The sequence below is a fragment of the Globicephala melas genome, chromosome 1, assembly GCF_963455315.2.
Source record: "Globicephala melas chromosome 1, mGloMel1.2, whole genome shotgun sequence".
Classification (NCBI taxonomy): Eukaryota; Metazoa; Chordata; class Mammalia; order Artiodactyla; family Delphinidae; genus Globicephala; species Globicephala melas.
The window spans coordinates 61,829,848-61,851,486 of record NC_083314.1 but is presented as its reverse complement, the minus strand read 5'-3'; the positions used below and the strand labels follow the sequence as shown (position 1 = coordinate 61,851,486).

The 21,639-nt window shown below is 47.3% G+C and overlaps 1 protein-coding gene across 1 annotated transcript in view; it reads left to right on the top strand.

Annotated features, from left to right (window-relative positions):
• The window catches only part of STYXL2 (serine/threonine/tyrosine interacting like 2), a 34,525-nt gene extending 13,748 nt beyond the window's left edge, over window positions 1–20,777 (top strand). The window contains exons 3-6 of the mRNA XM_030875629.2: window positions 6,149–6,243; window positions 9,376–9,607; window positions 11,713–11,930; window positions 17,484–20,777. Coding sequence (XP_030731489.2) covers window positions 6,149–6,243; window positions 9,376–9,607; window positions 11,713–11,930; window positions 17,484–20,302 — 3,364 coding nt within the window. The 3' untranslated portion in view covers window positions 20,303–20,777. The remainder of the gene's footprint in view (window positions 1–6,148; window positions 6,244–9,375; window positions 9,608–11,712; window positions 11,931–17,483) is intronic.
• Window positions 20,778–21,639: the final 862 nt, after the last annotated feature.

The following is a 21,639-nucleotide window of genomic DNA, read 5'->3' as shown; positions in this document are numbered from 1 at the left end:
TCAACACTGGAGGATGCTGAGCTGAGTTTACTGTTGCTCGCATTTTTGCATCAGCAGCCAAAACAGATGCAGTGTGGGATTGCGGAGGGCATATGATCTTAACCCACCCTCTTTTCTCAATCTTAAAACCTCCAACTTCTGGGGCTTCCCTGGTGGCACAGTGGGTGGGAGTCCGCCTGCCGATGCAGGGAACGCGGGTTCGTGCCCCGGTCCGGGAAGATCCCACATGCCGCGGAGCGGCTAGGCCCGTGAGCCATGGCCGCTGAGCCTGCGCGTCAGGAGCCTGTGCTCCGCAACGGGAGAGGCCACAACAGTGAGAGGCCCACATACCGCAAAAAAAAAAGAAAAAAAAAAAAAAAAGAATGAAAACCTCCAACTTCTCAAAAGTGTACTGGGTGGTCTTCAAATGTGATTTCTCAGATCCACTGACCCATGAGCTGGGGTTCAGTCTTTACCACCAACAAGGAGGAAGGATGTTTCCCCACCATTTTTATTTTCAGATTTTAATTTCATCTTCTCCCCTATCAAACTTACAGCCTCAGAGTTTAGGTATATTCAGGACAGGTTATCAGTTCCCGGTATTTGTCATGTGAAACCAAATCCACACAATCTGAAGTCGATGCTGTTTGGGGAAAATGGCAGGATCAAAGGCTCACAGAAGGACAGAACCAGATGGGGACCCCAGGGGACACCATCTGCTGACTTCTGGCTCGGGTCTTTCTGTGCACCTGACAGGTGAGGACTTCTGTATCTCTCTTCAGTCTGTGCCTGTAACTTCCTCCAGGGGAGAGCCCTGGAGGCCTGCAGAGGAACAAAGAAAACTGACCTCTGCGAGAAGTGAGGGGCCATGCCAGGAGGAAGCCCTTATCATCCCCATAGTTACATGAGAGTTCTTGGTTAATTACCCTTTCAGGGTTTTGTTTTGATTCCCCCTGCCAAACCTCATTTTTAAATGACCCTTAAGAAACAAAATAATTATTTTTATTAATGATAGTATAAATAATATTAATTATTAATAAATCAAAGAATAAAACTCCCTTAATAAATATTGTTGAAATGGAAGTGTGGCTCACGTTTATATAAAATTTCAGGCTCTCACTCTAGTGTTATGAAATGTTGATATTTTAAAGCCGAGACTGCCCTGAATCCTGGGCCCAGAATATCCCCAGGGTCTGACACTATCCCGACACTATTGTCGGGACTTACATTCATATTGGTATTATTTTGTTGTTACCTCCCAATTGCAACAAATTGAGGTCTGTCACTGATTATTTACTAGGTTCTGTATTACTATCAGGGAGAAGAGTGCCTTAGCATTTGCTCAGAATTCACTTAGAATAGTGTTGCTGCTGTCATCTACTGCTGCGTAACAAGTTACCCCAAAACGTAATGACTTAAGACTATAATTTTATTTTGCTCCCCTTTTTATAGGTAGGAATTTGGACAGGACGGGGCAGCTTGTCTGTGTTTCACGTAGTGTCAGCTGGAGGGGCCCAAGGGGTGAAGGATGACACTCTAAGAGGCTCACCCGCATGGCTGACTGTTGGCTGGGAGCTTGGCAGGGAGTGTTGACCAACAGCCTTTCCAGCTTGGTGGCCTTGGGGTGGTTGGTGTCGTCTGACTTCTAATATGGCAGCTTAGGGCTTCCGAAGAGAGCACTGAGAGCCAGAAGCAGGGAGCTGCCCTTAAGGCTCAGGTTCAGACACTGGCTGTGTCACTCCCATCATATTCTGTTGTGTGAGAGCAGTCACAGAGACCACTCAGATTCAAGGGAAATGGACATAGACTACTATTCGAGGAGTGTCAAAGATGTGGGGCTACCATAAGAAAAAATTCCTAATTGCCAATATAGGCCTCCGAGATTGTATACATCTTTGCCTCAGAAGGGCAGAGAGTGAGCATGGACAGAACATAGCCAGGACCCTGGATTTGCTCCTGGGTTTGCTACTGGCAGCCCGGTAAGATGATGAGCCAGTAGCAAATACTTGATAAATACCGTTGTGTTGTAATTAGTGTACCTGCCACATTCCCTTAAATGTGGTACTGTACTGAGGACAAATTCAGTCAGTGAATCAGAAAATATCTATTAAGCAGACATTAAGCTAGGTTCTGGGAACCCAACAGCTCACAAAATACCCTAAAAGTCCTAAGACTATTTTGCCACAGATGTGGTTTAATGAGTCTAATAAAGAAGGTGTGGTCTCTGCCTCATAGAGGGTATAGTCTTGCATAGGAAACAGAATTTATCAAATTATTTCATAAACAAATGTAAAGTTACATCGAATAGAAGTGCCATAAAGGAAAGGTGTATGGGGCTTCCCTGGTGGCGCAGTGGTTGGGAGTCCGCCTGCCGATGCAGGGAACGCGGGTTCGTGCCCCGGTCCGGGAAGATCCCACATGCCACGGAGCGGCTGGGCCCGTGAGCCATGGACGCTGAGCCTGCGCGTCCGGAGCCTGTGCTGCGCAACGGGAGAGGCCACAGCAGTGAGAGGCCCGCGTACCACAAAAAAAAAAAAAAAAAAGGAAAGGTGTATGGTGCAATGAGAGGTGGAGATCAGGGAAGACTTCCCTAAAGAAATGATGATTGAACTAAGTAAGATCTGAATGATCGGTGAGGCAGAGGAGGACTGACCATCCAGGCAGCGGAAATGGACTTCTGCAAAGTGCCTGGGCAAAAGGAAACTTGGTGGGGATGGGAAGCCGAAGAAGACCAGTATACTGGAAAGGAGTGAGCCCGAGGGAAGCCAGTGCAAGCTGAGGCTGGAGAGTAGAAAGGGGCCAGAGACTGCAGGGCCTTGGAGACCATCAAGTTTGATCCCCAAGGTGATATGTGGACACATTGCCTGGCACCTAGAATTCTGTCCATTCATCCAGCCATCTATCTGTTCATCCATATACCCATCTGTCCACTCACATTTCACTCAGTCATCAAAACCTGCCTGGTTACTCACCTTCCATATGCTGGAGGTACAGGGATAAATAAGACTACCTAAGCTGTACCTTTATAGAACTTGTGTACACCCCAACCAGGTGTTCTATTCTTTATTACCTTTCCCAAGCAACCAGACCTCTAAAAAGCTCTCTAGTTTTAGTATCCAAGGATATTATCTCACAAACCTCACCCTTAATTCACCCTCACTCCCCGGTCATGCTTTTGAAAATGCATCTTCTTGTCACAAGGAGTACTTGGGCTAGATCGGGAATGATCTGACACAACTGCTCTTGGAAATCCCTCAGGAACTACCAATGATGATACAACATTGTGCTGACCTGCCTGGGCAGGTCTAGCCACGTCCTGGTTAGAGTCATAGGCTACTCCTTTTTTCTGTCAAAGACATTTCTTTTTTCATAGCCTTGCTGGCTCTGATCACATCATTTTCCCAAGGGGAAATCTGATGTGGATGCCTACTGCAAGGGAATTATTCTGCTAATCAATTCAACTAAACTTATCGAATTCCAAGTCAGCTCCATTCAGTTCAGCTGGACTCAACTCAACTCAACCCAATCCATCCATCCACCCATCTATGCTTCCAACAAGTATTCTTTAAGTACTTTTCTGTCAAAGTCTATGTTGGGCCTGGGGATCCAGCTGGGGTTTCTTCCACCAACCAACTCACCTCCCCTTTCCAATCGAAATGGTATCAGTGTATTGTGTGGAGAGAAGACTGGACTCAGACAGCACTGCTCTATTTTTGCAACTTAGCCCTGCCACTTAATTACTGCCTCGGGCAATTTTGTTAACCTCTCTGAGCCACAGTTTCCTCACCTTAAAGCAGGAATAATAATACCTACTTTATGGGAGTTTTGTGAGGATTAAATTTATAAAAGGCACTCAAAAATGGTATCCAGGGATTTCCCTGGCGGTTCAGTGGTGAAGACTTTGCCTTCCAATGCAGGGGATGTGGGTTCGATCTGTAGTCGGGGCGCTAAGACCCCACATGCCTTGTGGCCAAAAAACCAGAACATACAACAGAAGTAATATTGTAACAAATTCAATAAAGACTTTAAAAATGGTCCACATAAAAAAAAAATCTTTTAAAAAAATGGTATCCTGGACTTCCCTGGTGGCACAGTGGTTAAGCATCCACCTGTCAATGCAGGGGAAATGGATTTGAGCCCTGGTCCGGGAAGATCCCACATGCCGCGGAGCAGCTAAGCCCGTGAACCACAACTACTGAAGCCCATGCGCCTAGAGCCCGTGCTCTGCAACAAGAGAAGCCACCGCAATGAGAAGCCCGCGCACCACAACGAAGAGCAGCCTCTGCTCGCCACAACTGGAGAAAGCCCGCGCGCGGCAACGAAGATCCAACGCAGCCAAAAATAAATAAAATAAATAAATTTATAAGAAAAAAAAATGGTATCCATACCCAACACAGTGGAAGAACACAGACCAAGGAACATCACTGGGAAATTTCTAAACACTGCAAACCAAAGAAGATCCTACAGGTTTCCACAGAGATAAAATAGGTCAATTACAAGGGTCAGGAAACACATTGACTTACAACTTTTAAAAGCAAAACGATAATGGACAAGTTTCTAGTTCTGGGTAAGATGGCAAACACACCCTCCACCTTGACTCTCGCATGGATTGCCCTTATAAAATCTGGACAGAAGGCTACAGCAGCTGTTTGAGGACTCTGAAAAGTAAATAGTTTCAGGCAGATTGAGGAAGAAAACCAGCATCCAAACTACTACCAAATCAGCAGTGTGTGTGTCATGTTTTCCTCTGGAATACACAATCTTGACTCAAGGCAATGTGACAATGATGGCAGCAATAGCGTGAGGTGCCTAAGAAATGAAATATTATTCAGCAATAAGAAGGAACAAATTATTATTGTATAATTTTATATTTTATTATTATAAAATATAAAATTATTATTTAATTTATTAAATAATAATCTATTAATAAAATGATTATAAATTTATAAAATTATGATTATATTTATAATTTTATATTTATTATTATAAAATATAAAATTATTATTTAATTTATTAAATAATCTGTTAATAAAATTATAAATTTATAAGATTATGATTATATTTATAATTTTATTATTTTATAATTATGAAATATTATTCAGCAATAAGAACATGCAATAGAAGAGATGACTCTTAGATGCATTTTGCTAAGTGAAATAAGCCAGATCCAAAAGACTACTGTATTATTTCATTTATTTAACCTTCTGGAAAAGGCCATACTATAGGGAAAGAAAATAGATCAGTGATTCCTAGGGGATGAGGTGCAGGGAAGTTTTGACTATAAAACGAATGGGGCATGATGGAATTGTTTGGAAAAAAAAAAAAGTATCCATTAAGTCCTCTCGCCTTTTTTTTAATCCTCTCTGGACATAAAGGAAAGACTAAGCAAAAAAGACCCAAAGCTCACCACAACACCTGGAAAAGAGGAGAACCCACTGGGGAGGAGGGTACCCACCACTGTAGCATGGTCCTAACCCTTGGTTTTGCCCTTCATTCACCATGATCCTCAAAGATCCCTTTGGACACCTCTGCTGAATTCTTTCCGGGAAATTGACATTTACCTAAATTACTCTATTGCATCCCTGGGCTTAGGCTGATCCTGGATTTCTTGTGTTCAAAATCAGGACCGTGCAGTTGAGCGCATCTTTATGTTTCCCTCGGTGCTGTGTCAGCCCTTCATCATCATCAGCCCATGCCCTTTAAGCAGGGAGAAGATACGGGGCATGGAAGGAATGGTGGCAGCCTACCCAGTCCACCAATCCAGCAGGACCCTGCTGGAAGCCCAGTTAGGGACATCCTACAGTATTGATAACAGAGGAGCAGGGACAAGAAAAGAAAAGGGAGCAGCAGTACATCCAAGGGTAGGAACACACAAAGAAAGTGAAGCCACATCAGCGTGAGTTCTCCCCAATCTCTTCCCTCCACAACCCAGGCTACCACGTCATTAAACATCAAGGTTACAACTCTGGTCTAAAAATAACTAGGCGACTAAGCCATAGCATACCCAGTGCTCTGCATTCTTAGGTTCCCTAAACTTAGGAAGGCATTCCCTTTATCTCATTGTTTTCCACTCGTGGCTATAATCGGACCTAGGTTTCTTATCTGAAAAGATTGCCTCCCATTCAGATGCTGCCCAGAGTCATCTCACGTGAATATCCTCCTCTTTTAGGTACTCAATGGTCTCAGATGCAGAAACAGAAAGCATTTTCATGGAGCCCATTCACCTCTCCTCGGCTGTTGCAGCTAAACAGATCATCAATGAAGGTGATGCCATCAGATGGGTGGGAGGAGGGAGAGTCCAAGGGTCATCTGGAGACTCTCGGAGGGGGGCCATTGGAAGGTGTCAATGTGCTTCTCACACGCTTCCCATCACATTAAGAGGAGCGGATCCAAAGAAGGCAGTTCCTCCAAGCCCTCCTCATCAACATTCATGGGACAGAGGTGGAAATTATCATGCCTCAGTGTGCACAGTTCTCTAGGCAACAGACTGGGAGGCAGCTCCAATCTGCCCCTAGGGCCCCTCATTCAGTTTTTCAGTTAACCTCAGGGGCCCTGCGATGGCTTATGCCAGAGATGCAGACCTGAGAGCCTAAGAAATGGAATCCAGAGAGTTCTGTTCAAAGGGATGTCTAGATTTAAATCTGCATTTCCACTAGTGCTTAAAGATGGTTTTTAAACTGAAATATGAATGGGGAGGAGGTAAGGAAAGGTGGGGTGGCAAAAGATGTTAATATTTACACAAAAATATTTAGAGCAGAAAACGTACTACATTTCATTCAAGGATACTCATTCCAATTGGATGGATTTTTTTTTTCCTAATCAATTTTGGGCAAATAATCTTTCACAGTTTCGTTCCTCTCCTTTCTCCTCCTCCCTTTGCACTTGGTGTCTCTCTCACTCCGGATGGGTGGGGTGAGATAAGGCAGTCCTGTTAATTACACAGGGCCCACCTGGCCTTTGGGCTTAATCTGGCATCCACAGCTGGTGGCGGTGATCACTTCCCTAGTGATGAGAACCAAACATGCTACTCCTCCATGCAGCCCCAGGTCTTGCTTAGTCCCTAGGCCCTTTGTGTCCCCACCAGGGTCCCTGAGGACATCTGGATCTCCTGAGCAGTGAGATATTTTACAGATGTTGCTTGTTGATCTGGGAACCCTAGGAGGCCCCATCTTCTCAAGTAACTACTTTTTTCTGTTTTCTTTTATCACCCTACCTGGGGTCACTGTTACCTTGCTCCAAGTCAGGCCAAGGTGTCTTGATCCCAGGCTAGTTCTTTCTAAATTGCTCCCAGCACCACCCTAACTCTGGAAGTTCTTTTTCCCGCCTGTGTGTTGGGAATTTCCCTAACCTTCCATCTTGCAACACCCTTGCGTTGTGCTTCACTCTCTGGACAACTCTCCAGGCTTTGGCTCTTGATAAGTAAAAGTCCAGGTTTAGGGGTTGTGAGAAGACCATGTCCTCTCTCCGAAAGCTTCACTTTCAGGTCTATGGGATGCTAGGGACTTTCAGCATTTATACTGTGACCTGAAGCTGAGCAATGCCCTTTTTTTTACCCTAAGCCTTTCTAGGCATTAAGCCTAAGTTTCATTAGTCCGAGTGGCTGAAGGATGGTGGGGGAAGAAAATAAGAATAAATTACAGAAAAAAGGAAAATGTACCAAGTGATACTTCAACACATTGCCCTACTCAGTAGTGATCAGAGGGGTAAAAATGGATGTCGAAGAACCCTCCAATTTCAGGAAAGTCTGCATACGCCACACATCTGACAGAGTGCAAAAGAGAAATGTCTGGGCTTTACTCTCTTCTGAAGAAGCCTCAGCGAATAGAAATAAATGGGAGGGATTGATGCGGCTGAAGCGTGGAGCAGAGACCTAGGGAAAGTAGGAGCTCCCAGTGGGGATAAGGGGCTGGGACATTTGTTTTTCAATTGGAAGGGGAAGAAATCAAAACAATAACCTGCTATATAAATAGCCGAGGAAGACATTGCTGTGTATTTTAATGAGGCAGTGGGGAGTTTTTTTTTTTTTTTTCCATGTAGTAGAGGAAAGATATCTAAGTAGGGGAGGGAAAGAGAGGGGTTTTTACATTTGCCATGTAAGACCCCAGGAGAGCCAAGAGTGGTGGAGAAAATAGGAACGCTTCATCTATTTTTAAGCAAAATAGAGCACTGGGATTGCAGAGGTTTTCTTCTTCCTGCTTTTGAAACGGATATCAAAGAACATTTAGAGCTGAGACCTGGGCAGGGATGTGGGTGCACATCAGGCGGTTTAGACGAGGGTGGAGAGGAGAGGGAAGCTTTAGGGAAATGAAGTTGCCAGCCCTGGGCAGAACCCAGGACTCCTGGATCCGCAGACTTGAGCAGCACGGCTTACAGACACCTGCTCATTCTGTGAAGGGCGGGGCCCCGTCTATTGCCAAACGTGGCTGCACTCTTCACCCACGAGGGAAGGAGGTGATGCCAGCAAGAGGGTATGGCCAGCACAGAGGACACTCCTTTCCTACTTACCTTCTTTTCCCCTCTCTCTACTCAGTATTTTTGGGCTACAAAGTGAAAGGAAAGGTTTTGCTCTCTTGTATACCTTCTTAGAGAAAGGAAAGATCTTACCTTCCTCCGAATTTGATAATTTGGGAGCAAATACATTAGGAGGAGAAGATAAAGTTTCACTCGAGAGGCAGGTGAATAGAATTTGAATTCATTCGAAATTTGAGCTTTTCTGGGCTGTTGTCAGAAAGGCCCCGAGTGATGTTTTGTGACTGGCATCAGAGCTCCTAGGAAACTTTTGCCACCTGTCAGAGAGCTGGGAGGCTGAGGACCACAGGCGCCCACACTTTAGTGGGGGAAACAGACAATAAATTAAATAAGTAAATTAAAGGTGTATTAGAAGGTGACCTAGCATAAGTGACTGCTGAAAGTTTCACTTTTCCCAGAGTTATTTGCCTTCCATGTGTAAAGGAGTCAAACTAATCGAATGAATTATGTTACTAAAGAACGCCATGTATTCATTTGGTAAATGCTTCGAAGCATCTAATTTGTGTGGGTCACTGTGGGATTTACAAGTATAAATTGGGCATACACCAGCTACTTAAGGACCTCGGTCTAAGAAATTATCAGCCAGCTTTAGAGAAATATGGGAGGAAATGAGGGAAACTGATGTCCCTTCTCCCACCCCAGTACACCTACGCTGCTGACCCTGACCACAAGTGTCCAGGCCAATGCAGGCTCCTCCTGGGTCCCCATTAAGTCCTTCCTGGCAGATCAGATCCTGCTGGATCTGAAATGAATTCAGCCCATACGCAGAGTCCTGGCAGCAAATGGGCCAAGAACGGGTTCTCCCAAGGAGCAGGGAAGGCCCTGGTGTTCCTCCTCTTTGATGAGAATGCTTCCTTGTCCTCCTAGAACTCAAGCCGCGGGGGGTCAAAGCTGAGACAAAGTGTCCAGGCATGCTGGAGTCTGCCGAGCAGCTGCTTGTGGAGGACCTGTACAACCGTGTCAGGGAAAAGATGGATGACACCAGCCTGTACAACACTCCCTGCATCCTGGACCTACAGCGGGCCTTGGCCCAAGACCGCCAAGAGGCTCCCTGGAATGAGGTGGATGAGGTCTGGCCCAACGTCTTTATAGCCGAGAAGTGAGTCTGATGTCTGGGGGGGGACCATGATCCTTTGTCCTACCACTCTGGGTAGTGCCTGAGATGAAGGTCCCCCAACTTTGACCAAAGGCTCAATAGCTCCCTCCAGCAAATTGATGCTGCCTGACTACTTTCCCAGCCCTGAACTTGGAGAATGGCCCCACCCACCCACCTGCACACGGAGATCCCCGGGCAAAAATGCTGGCATGATTGCTTATCCTCCAACCTTCTGCCAGGGCTCACTATCATAGCCTGGCTCCTCCAGGTGCCTTTTCTGGGCCTCCCTTCCTGCCCAGAACCTTGCCAACACACGCCTCCCTATCACCATCATCCCATGACATCCATAACAACCACATAATGGGACATTTGGAGCCATTGACAATACTGATTTTATATATATTTACCAACTTATGAAAGTGTCCACAATATATTGAGAGGATAAAGAGGTTATAAAACAAATACATATAATATGATGCTAACTGAGTAATATATATAGTATGTGTGTATGTCTGTGTGTGTATGTGCTTTTTACATAGACAACAAATTGGAAACAAATGTGATAAAAAGTTTATAGTACTTCTCTCTAGGAGGTGGTTCTGTAAGTGATTTCCATTTTCTTCTTTAGGTTTCTTTTGAATTGTACAGATTTCCTACAGTAAACATGTGTTATTTTTATAATAAGAAAAAAATGTTATTCTTCAAAAGTTTATCAGTGGTTTCCAGAACAAAACCCAAAACAGCTCACTCACATCCTGGTGCTTTTGTTGTGGTCTTGCCAGTGCATAATTGGTAGCAATAGGCTGGTTTGTGAAATTCGTTTTGCTGATCTATCGGCTACTTAATAAGATCTTTTCCCAGTGTAATTACCCACATACCTAGATGCAAGGGAGGGAATCTGGGGTCCCCAGGGAAGGCAGTAGGGAAAATAGCTTTGGACATTGGGTCTTGTACTCCACTGTGGTGTAATTGGTTGCCCGGGACCTGATTCCCAGAGCTGAGCACCAAGTCCTGAGTGATCCCTAATTAGCTCTGTAGATGCAGAAACATTCACATTGTGATCAACAGGGACCCTGGGCATCTCCAGATATCACCAGCTCAAGGCTTCTGCTCCTTATTGGGCAACTGTCGTCAGGGCCTCTTTAAACTAAGCTCTATTTATTCCACTGCAGTAAAAAGAGCTCTGGGGGCTTCCCTGGTGGCGCAGTGGTTGAGAGTCCGCCTGCCGATGTAGGGGACGCGGGTTCGTGCCCCGGTCCGGGAAGATCCCACATGGCACAGAGCGGCTGGGCCCGTGAGCCATGGCCGCTGAGCCTGCGCGTCCGGAGCCTGTGCTCCGCAATGGGAGAGGCCACAACAGTGAGAGGCCTGCGTACCGCAAAAAAAAAAAAAAAAAAAAAAAAAAAGCTCTGAACTAGAAACCCTGAACCCCAGTTCTTATTCAGAGTCTTTTTCTTTGAACAAGTCATAAAAGCTATCTGATTCATTTTTACAATCTTCAAATGGGAAGGGGATATATGGATACATATAGCTGATTCACTTCACTGTACAGCAGAAACTAACACAACATTGTTAAGCGACTATACCCCAATTTATAAAAATGGGAGGGAATAATAATACCTATAAAACAAAAAGAATAGTTGTGCTGTCTACCTCTTAAGTTTATTATTAGGATAAAATAAACTAATGCATATGAAAGCACTTTGAAAAATATAGCATGCCATATCAGTGTGAAGCACACATTTTATTATTATTTTTGCCTGCCACTTCTGTGTCTTGATAACTGTGCATCCCAAAGGCATGGAATTTTAGCCTAGAGGTCTCTGGGCCAATCAAAGCTTTCCTTACACATCAGTCTTGTTCTCTTCTTTCTCCTGTCCTCCCTTGCCCAGCTCCCCGTCCCTTCTCTCTCTCGCCACAGCTAAGTCACCGGTCCCTTTTTAAAATAATATTTCCAGTGAGCCCCAGACACATGGGTGAGCAGAGAAGGAGGTATTCACCCAGCTGTGGCCCTCCTGACCTGGCTGAAGCAGGCTTCCAATCTCAGTGGTAAGGCACCTTTCTAGTTCTGACTCTGGCAAAAAATGCCTCTGCCTCTTTCCGTTCAGGAGCGTGGCTGTGAACAAGGGGAGGCTGAAGAGGCTGGGAATTACCCACATCCTGAATGCTGCTCATGGCACCGGCGTCTACACTGGGCCTGAATTCTACACTGGCCTGGAGATCCAGTACCTGGGTGTGGAGGTCGATGACTTCCCTGAGGTGAACATCTCCCAGCATTTCCGGAAGGCAGCCGAGTTCCTGGATGAAGCCCTGCTGACCTATAGAGGTGAGGCGGTCTGTCTGCTCCAGGCTGCTGGAATTCCACAGGGGGAGGAAGGACAAAAGGAATGTTATGAAAACCTCCAGGTTATCTGCTGTCCGGAGGTCATCTGTCTTAAGACAGTTGTTGTCTCATTCTAGTACAAGGGGAAAGGAATGGACCATCATTCATCCAATAAGTAATTATTAAGGGCCCAACATGTGCCAGGTGCTATTCTAGGCATTGTGGTGAAAGATACAGATAAAGCTTCTGGCCTTTGATACTTACATTGTAGTGAAGGCAGAAAAAATTAGAAAGAAATGAGAAAGAAAAAGAAAAATGTCAGATACTGATCAGTGTGAGGCAGAGATGAGAACTGGAATGATATGTTGGAGTGTCTGGCTAGCTCCCTCAGGTAGATAGCTAGCGGGAAGCAGCCACATAGCACAGGGAGATCAGCTCGGGGCTTTGTGACCGCCTGGAGGGGTGGGATAGGGAGGGTGGGAGGGAGGGAGATGCAAGAGGGAGGAGATATGGGAACATATGCATATGTATAACTGATTCACTTTGTTATACAGCAGAAACTAACACACCATTGTAAAGCAATTATACTCCAATAAAGATGTAAATAAATAAATAAATAAACAGAAGGAAAAAAAAGAGTGGTTGAGAAGGCCTCTCGGGAGAAGGGGGCATTTACGCTGAGTGATAAGAACGAACTAGCCATGGAAAAATTGGAAGAAGAACATTCCTGGCCAAGGGACGTGCCAGTGCAAAATTCCTAAGGTGGAATAAGCTTGGTGTATTCAGGAATCACAAGGCGAGTGTGGGTTAGCCTGGTAGATAAGGGTGGCAGGGGTCCATCGTGCAGGAAGTTGAGGACCAAGGTAAGGGAGTTGAAAGGCACCTTGATCTGATCTGCATTATGGAAAACTCACTCCCTGGGCTTTGAAGACAAGACCGGGTGGGAGGGGAGGGGAGAGTGGGAGTGAGGAGAGCAGTGCTGAGGCTGTCACTGTAGTCTAAGTGGGATGATAGGAGACTATCTAAAGAGTTGATGGGACATCCATCTCAATGAGGATCTCAATGAGGAGAGGCTGAAACCAATGCAGTGAGAGCGGGTGGGAGTTCAGGATCTGGTGCCCAAAAACCCACGCTTCAGCCCAGGATTTGCTATGTTTTCTCTATACAAGGAACCGCCGTTTCCTTATCTATAGAACAAATAGACCTAATTTTGCTAAAATTGCTGTGAGGATTAAAATTGTAAAAATGCATATAAGGGCTTACTTCGCATAGAACTGGGTAAATAATAAATGTTTAAAAAGTTACAGGGCTTCCCTGGTGGCACAGTGGTTGATGCCAATGCAGGGGACACGGGTTCGTGCCCCGGTCCGGGAAAATATCACATGCCGCGGAGCGGCTGGGTCCGTGAGCCATGGCCGCTGAGCCTGCGCGTCCGGAGTCTGTGCTCCGCAACGGGAGAGACCACAACAGTGAGAGGCCCGCGTACAGCAAAAAGAAAGTTACAGCCATTACTATAATGAATGTTATTAACTATTCCTGCGAAGGACATTTCCTATCATCACCAATGGCCAGGAAGGGTAATTTTTAATGGATACATATATATATGTATAGAGAGAGAGAGAGAGAGGAAAAAAAAAAGAAGGAGAGAGACAGAGAGGGGAAATATTTTTATATATGTATACATTTTTATTAAATTATAATTTATAAATGTTATGTATATAATAATTATATATCTATATAAAATGATTTTCTCCCCTTTTCAATGTTTAAAAAACCTACTTTTAAGAACGTATTTCTTCTGACAAAAGTGGACTTCGGCGTATCTGCCAAGGGTCTGTGGGAGACGGGATTTCTTCCGCTGCTTTGCCGGGTGCTGGCGGCCACTTCTCGGCCGAACGAGGGAAGCCATAGCCGCGGCAACCGGCCGGCGGGGCTCGAGCAGCATCCCGGGCGAGTGAGGCGGCTCGCAGAGCCGAAACGCATCCCCAGAAGCGGGCGAAGCTGCCCGGAGGGTGGCGGCGTGGCAGGGAGGCGGCGGGCTGGGCGTCCAAGAGCTGCGAGGCCGGAGCAGGCAAGTGTCCTGTCTCGGGGAGAGGGAGACGGCAGCACTCCCTCCAGGGCAGGTTCTCCCCGCGACGCAAAGCGGTGCCGCAGGGCCTGCGGGCGAGCGCAGCAGCTCTGCCGGGTCGATCGGGTGGTCCTCATCACCTGCCCGGCCGGTGCGTTCAGCAGACCATCTCCTCTTCCCTTGCTGCTATCAGCTGCCTTCAGGCTCACCCTCCCTAGTCTCCGCACCCCTGCGAGGCAGGGAAAGGACGGCATATACTTTACAGTGGTTGTAGCCTTTGTGGGCACTTCCTACCCCGGGGCAGACAGCTGTCACCATCTCTGGAATTAACCTCCTGAGCCTTAGTTTCTGTGGTTTTTCTCCACTCTAGGACGCTTCCGAGTCAGTTCTTAACAAGGAGGAAGGCAAAACATACCCCTGGCTCTGAGCATTTTACATAATAATCACAATGACCCCTTGAGAAGGTATTTACATTTTGCAAATTGGGAAATCCCGCTCATCAGGTTAAGTGATGGCCACCATGAAATAATTAAGATTCCTTTGATCGCCAGTAAGTAGAAAGCATCTGAAACTACTTAACAAAATGCAACAAAAGCATTAATTACAGCAATACAAGGAGAAATCCAAAGACAGGAAGGTGGCCCCAGGATGGTCTGGAACAAGGACTGGACAGCCTCAGGACTCTTGGTTCCATCACTGCTTTCTACCTCAGAGAGCATGGCCCACCACAGGCCTGACAATAACCGCTAACTTCCTGCCTCAGTTCCATTTCCACGTTCCCTGGAGAGAAAATTTGTGTGTCAGACTCTGGTCCTTTGTCTACCCTAAATTCTATCCACAGTGGCAAGGGGGGTGGCTTCTGGGCAAGTACTTCTCATTTTCCCGGGGTGCAGAGAGGGGGAAAGTTCTCAGGAAAAGCAGAATTATGAATTGGGAGGATACAAAACAAATGCCTGCCATATAAAGGCATACTGAGAGTGTGAGAGAACTGGAACCCGGCCTTACTCAAGTCCAGGGCTCTCTCCACTAGCTGTACTCTTCAAATCTTTAAGCACAGACCACCACCCCCACGTCCCCCCCGCCATCAGCCCTGCTGCTAATCAAGATGGCAACTGCAAATTAGAAAAAAGACCACCTTCCTCAAGCCATTTTACTGCTGGGGAGTTTTCATCATAACCAAACAAATCAACTTTGACTTCAAAGTTAAAGGCGTCCCCTCGAGTTGTGTCAAGCATAAGCTATACATTAGGGTGGCCTTGTGCCTAACAGAGAAAATAAAAAAATCCTTTCGTTGCTCTGGGTGCATTGGGGGGGGGGCCCAAGTCTGACCCACCCAGCTCTCCCCTGTCCCTCAGGCTGCCCCTGACATTCTTCAGAGGAATCCCAGGTGTAAGGAACATAGCACGGAAAAGCATGGCACCCCAACCTGGCCTCCACCAGACTGAGTCTAATTGTATTTGATGCCCTTATGAGGAAGCCTAGCTGCCTGTGTCTTGAAGTGTCCTGAAGTGAGCTGGCCTAGTAACCACCTCCAGAAGAAGTGAATGAGACCTTGGTACTAATTGTAGTAAATTGTGACCTGGTCGGCCAGTTAAAAGGGGATCCTTGCTGAGGGACAGCTGAGCCCTGAGCTGGAGGAGGGAGGGGATAAGACATTGAATCTGTAGATGCTCTTTTAGTGGCTTTGATTCTGCTTGCTTACCTCCCCCTAGTGGCTGCTGGCCCTTGGCATTAAGGCCTTTCAGCATTATTGGACCTCAGGGCCCTCAAGTCTTGCCTTGGTCTCTGGCCTTCTATGTGACAAAGACATGGTCTTAACTGGTACTAAGATATAATAATAGAAGTCACCACCAGCCCATATTGTAAAATAGGACTCTTAACTGATTTAACAAATATCCCCGAAGACTGTTGACAAATAGATTGATGACAGCCTGGAGGGAGATCTCTAGCGGTCCCAGTGTGCATTTTAAACAGTCATAGAATGAAGGCATGTTTGTCATGTTTATGAAGGATGCAAAGCAGAGGGGGAGGCTGGGGAATAACTGATCTATTGAATGGTAGAATTGAGACTGGCAAAAGCTTCTGTTAGCCTATAAGAACAGGCTATAACTACCAAAAACATCAATAGGAATTTGTAGAGTTATCTTTATGTTTTAAGAATGCTGCAAGATAAGAGAGACATGGCTTGATAGCAGTTTTTTTAGAAGGCTTTATAGGTTTCAAGTGATAAAAAAGATAATTTGAGTTCACTGTGTGATATATCCACCCACATTGCAAGCTCAGATGGCATCAGTGAAGACCCAGTGCCCAGAAAAAGAGTGGCGAGGGGCCCACTCTACTCTGTATGGGTCAGTCCAAACCTGAAATATCTTGCTCCGTACTGACACAACTTCCTTAGGAATAAAACTGTTAAATTCAAGTTTGACCTAAAGAGAGTGGCAAGTATAGTAATGGAACATGAAAAAATGTTTGACTAATGATTGAAAGACCTAGAATAGCGAGGAAAAGAAAAAAGAAAAAAAAAAAAACTCTAGTGAAGAATATGATCGTGATTTTCTTAAAGATTTTTGTATTGAGATTCCCTGGTGGCGCAGCGGTTGAGAGTCTGCCTGCCGATGCAGGGGACGCGGGTTCATGCCCTGGTCTGGGAGGATCCCACATGCCGTGGAGCGGCTGGGCCCGTGAGCCATGGCCACTGAGCCTGCGCGTCCGGAGCCTGTGCTCCGCAACGGGAGAGGCCACAGCAGTGAGAGGCCCGCGTACCGCAAAAAAAAAAAAAAAAAAGATTTTTGTATTAAAGATCTGATTCATACAGATATATTTATTATTTACCTTTGTATGTCAAAGCAGGAACACTGGATGCCTGTTACAGAAAGTTATCCTTTGCCCTAACATGTGAAAGAATTTTCAAAAAATTAGAATGACATAAATATGGAATGAGAGGGGTGTGTGTGTGTCTGTCTGTCTGTCTATCTGTCTAAGATACTGAGCTCTCTGTCCCTGGAAGCATCTGGCAGAGTCTGGATGATGGGTTATCCAGCATCAAGGAAGTTGTCAAAGGAATTCTCAAGGGACTTGTGGTCCTTTCCAGCACTGAGATTCTACTTCTCTATGATTCATTCATCCTAGGCTCATTCCTTTTCTTCTCTATTCTTTTATTTTTCCTCCTTCTGATGCTCAGTCTGGTGGAGAGAAAGTGCACTCCAGTGTTTCAAGAATGGGGACAGTGGTTAGTTCCTTTTTTCCCCACCCACTCCCCACTCCCTGCTGTGTTCAGAAAATGCGGAAAATGTTTCCTCAAGCACAGGGCAGTGTCAGTGCTCTGTGTGACATCTGTAATATGGGGACAATGATTCCTGTGCCTCATGGGACTTAAGCATGGATGAAGATGAGATGCCAAGGAAACATATTAAATCCAGCACATCAAAACAGCTCTTAAAAAAAATACAAGTGCCGTTACATCACTATCTCTTGTGTTTTCTTCTCAGGGAAAGTCCTGGTCAGCAGTGAAATGGGCATCAGCCGCTCAGCAGTGCTGGTGGTCGCCTACCTGATGATCTTCCACAATATGACCATCCTGGAGGCCTTGATGACCGTGCGCAAGAAGCGGGCCATCTACCCCAACGACGGCTTCCTGAAGCAGCTCCGGGAGCTCAACGAGAAGCTGATGGAGGAGAGAGAAGAGGACTTCGGCAGGGAGGGTGGAGAAGAGGAGGCGGAGGAGGGCGAGGACGCAGGGAGCACGGTTGGGGCCAGAGTGCACGCCCTCACCGTGGAAGAGGAGGATGACGCCACCAGTCACCTGAGTAGCTCCTCCTTGGGGGAGGCCAGCCAAGCCTCCAAGCCCCTCACCCTCATCGATGAAGAAGAGGAGGAGAAACTCTACGAGGCGTGGAAGAAGGGGCAGGGTCTCCCCACAGGCAAGGTCCCCCAGGGCAGGGACGACAGGCGCTCAGCCTCCTCCGGCCAGAGTGAGCAGGAGCCCGAGAATGAGGATGTGGAGAGAATCGTCAGGGAGTGGCAGAGCCGAAATGAGAGGTACCAGGCAGAGGGGCACCGGAAGTGGAGTAGGGAGGAGGAAGAGGAGGAGGAGGGTGACGACGACTCTTTTGTGAGCAGAAGACGGAGGCACGCGACGAGTGAGAGCAGCACCTCCGACAGTGTGAGCAGCCACGACATCCGGGTCCTGAAGCAGCAGCTGGAGATGAGCCTGAACCGAGGCGGGAGACGCCGCTCTGACTCGGTGTCCACGGAGAGCACCTGGGACACGTGGAACCAGAGGCTACTGGAGATTGAGAAGGAGGCTTCGCGGAGGTACCACTCCAGGAGCAAGAGAGAGGAAGGAGACGCCAGCCCGGAGGTGGGGAGCGGGGCACGGGAGGATGACGAGGAGAGTGTGTCCTCTGAGGCCAGCTCCTTCTATAACTTCTGCCACAGGAACAAGGACAAGCTCACTGCCCTGGAAAGGTGGAAGATCAAGAGAATCCAATTTGGATTTCACAAGAAAGACTCGGAGGCAGGAGACGGCAGCAGTGAGCAACGTGCAGAGGAGGCCGAGGGGGAGAAGAAGAACCTCTCTGACGTCAACCTATCCGCCTACCAGGCCTGGAAGCTGAAGCACCAGAAGGTGGGCAGTGAGAACAAGGAGGAGGTGCTGGAGCTCAGCAAGGGAGAAGACTCGGCCTTGGCCAAGAAGAGGCAACGGAGGCTGGAGCTGCTGGAGAGGAGCAGGCAGACACTGGAGGAGAGCCAGTCCATGGGAAGCTGGGAGGCAGATAGCTCGGCTGCCAGCGGAAGCATCCCCCTGTCTGCATTCTGGTCCGCAGCCCCCTCAGTCAGTGCTGGTGGGGACACAGGGTCGGTGCTCAGTGCCCAAAGCCACAGCTCCCATCCCTGTCAGGCCCTAAGCAATGCAGGGGGATGCTCGGCCTCCGCCCCCACCACACCTCTACCTAACCTGCCAGTGGGGCCCGGAGACACCATTTCCATTGCCAGCATTCAGAACTGGATTGTCAACGTAGTCAGCGAAACTCTCACCCAGAAGCAAAATGAAGGGCTGCTGTTGTCCCGCTCACCATCTGTTGCAAGCATGAAGGTGGCACCAGCAGCCAGCTGCCTGGGGGATGACCAAGTCTCCATGCTTAGTGGCCAGAGCAACTCCTCCCTGGGCGGCTGCCTGCTCCCTCAAAGCCAGGCAAGACCCAGCTCCGACACGCAGTCCATGCTGTCCACCCACATCACACGGAGCTCAAGAGCTGAAGGTACTGGGAGCAAAGTGAGGGGGACCAGCAAGCCCATCTGTAGCCTCTTTGCTGACAGTGTTGACCTAAAGGAGCTTGGCCGGAAGGAGAAGGAGATGCAAACAGAGCTGAGGGAGAAGATGTCTGAGTACAAAATGGAGAAGCTGGCCTCTGACAACAAACGCAGCTCTCTTTTCAAGAAGAAGAAGGTCAAGGAAGATGAGGATGATGACGTGGGTGATAGGGATGAGGACACTGACAGTGCCATAGGGAGCTTCCGGTATTCTTCCCGCAGTGATTCCCAGAAACCCGAAACAGACACCTCCTCCTCCCTGGCTGTCTCTGATAGTTATGGAAGTGGCAGCAGAGCTGGAAAAGAGATGGAGAGCAGTATTAATAAGTGGCTCAGTGGCCTCAGGACAGAGGAAAAGTCTCCTCCCCAAAGTGATTGGTCTGGAACCTCCAGGGGGAAGTGCACCAGATCTTCCCTGCTCCGGGAGACGGAGTCTAAGTCCTCCAGTTACAAGTTCTCCAAATCCCGGTCAGAGGAGCAAGACACCTCCTCCTACCATGAGGCCAATGGCAACTCCGTAAGAAGCACTTCACGGTTCTCTGCTTCCTCCACCAGGGAGGGCAGAGAGATGCACACGTTCTCCAGGTCCATGTTCAGTGAGACCTCAAGCTCCCGAGAGGAAAGCCCAGAGCCCTACTTTTTCCGCCGGACCCCTGAGCCCTCTGAAGGGGATGAGTCCCCAGAACCACGGCGTCCGAATTGGGCCAGACCCAGGGACTGGGAAGATGTGGAAGAGTCATCCAAGTCAGATTTTTCTGAATTTGGAGCCAAGAGGAAATTCACCCAGAGCTTCATGAGGTCTGAAGAGGAGGGAGAGAAGGAGAGGACGGAAAAGAGAGAGGAAGGGAGGTTTGCTTCAGGGCGGCGGTCCCAGTATCGGAGAAGCACTGACAGGGAGGAGGAGGAAGAAATGGACGATGAAGCCATCATTGCTGCCTGGAGACGCCGGCAAGAAGAAACCAGGACTAAGCTGCAGAGAAGGAGGGAGGATTAAGCTGGGCAAAGTGGATCTGGGAGAGACTGAGAACACAGGGAGAGGCCATACGGCTTAGCACAGGGCTCAGGGCATACATTGCCACAGCCCATCAAGGGACAAGGTTGTGGAGAGGATCATATGGAGGGGCAGAAGTGAAATGAGAGGTACCAGGCAGAAGGGCTCTGGATGTGGTGTAGGGAGGAAGCAGAGAAGGAGGAGAAGAGACATAAATGTAAGGTCCAAATGAGGGACAAGCTGACACCATTTCTGTTGCCCAGTGTCCTCTAAGCTTTGGTGCTTTACTTATATATTTGATTTTGTTCATCACAGACTAGAAAGATGAGCTTGCAAAGGCACTGTAGTTTGTTGGAGACTCCAGCTTACATCCAGGGAGGCTGTGAATACGTGACATGGTTCTATATGTAGAGGTTCTATTATGAGGCCCAGGAAACCTATCCTGTGGCACGTCTCACCTCTCCCAGCAATGCTGAGTTCCGGTTGTTTCTTTTGAATGTTTTGGATCTCCATTAAATTGATATGTTGTCAAATATTTCTTCTTCATTCTGGTCACTTTTAGCTCTTTGGATATTAGCAGAAACCCAATTTAAGAGACAGATGTGTTACCATGAGCCAGCCTCACCTTGTGCTGCAAAAGCTGTGTCTCCAGAAAATACCGTTATCACCTAATTATGAAAAATAATAACCAAGTATTTAGTTTAGGATACAGTGCAGTGGGAAGACACTAGGGGGACCCTTGAGAGTAACAGAGGGAACTCGAGAAAGAGAGAACAGGTGAGAGTGGCAAGCTAAAGGTAGAGAGTCCCTCTGGAATGGCAGGAAAAAAAAGCAAACCATGAGGGAGACAAGAAAAGAAGCCCAGTACAGGGAGATGGAGATGTATCTTTATGAAATCTTGTGGTCATCCTTGCTCTTCATTCCCTGGAGGATCATTGGACAATGCAGTGGGCAGTCAACTTGATCCTTCCCTGCACTCTGGATGGGCTAAGTTGGTGAGATTTCCTTACCTTTTGTTCTCAAGGGTTTCCACCCCTCCAAACACAGGTTGAATTGCCGAAGCAAGAGGCATATTTTGGGCACCTACCTCAAACACTGATGGACTCATTTCTATAGTTCCTTTCAAGCTGCAGCATCTTGCAGGATTCGAAAACAGGCACATGCCATGCAGGGGTCCAAGACGTCTTGATCAGTCAAAAAATCTAATTCATGAGACAAAGTTGGAAGGGCAGGAGATAAGGAGGAATCCACCAATGGGATGAATTGTATGTGATCACTAAAACCTTAGTTTCATGGGACATGGAGATGATGCATCGTTTCTATGTGGATTAGTTAACATA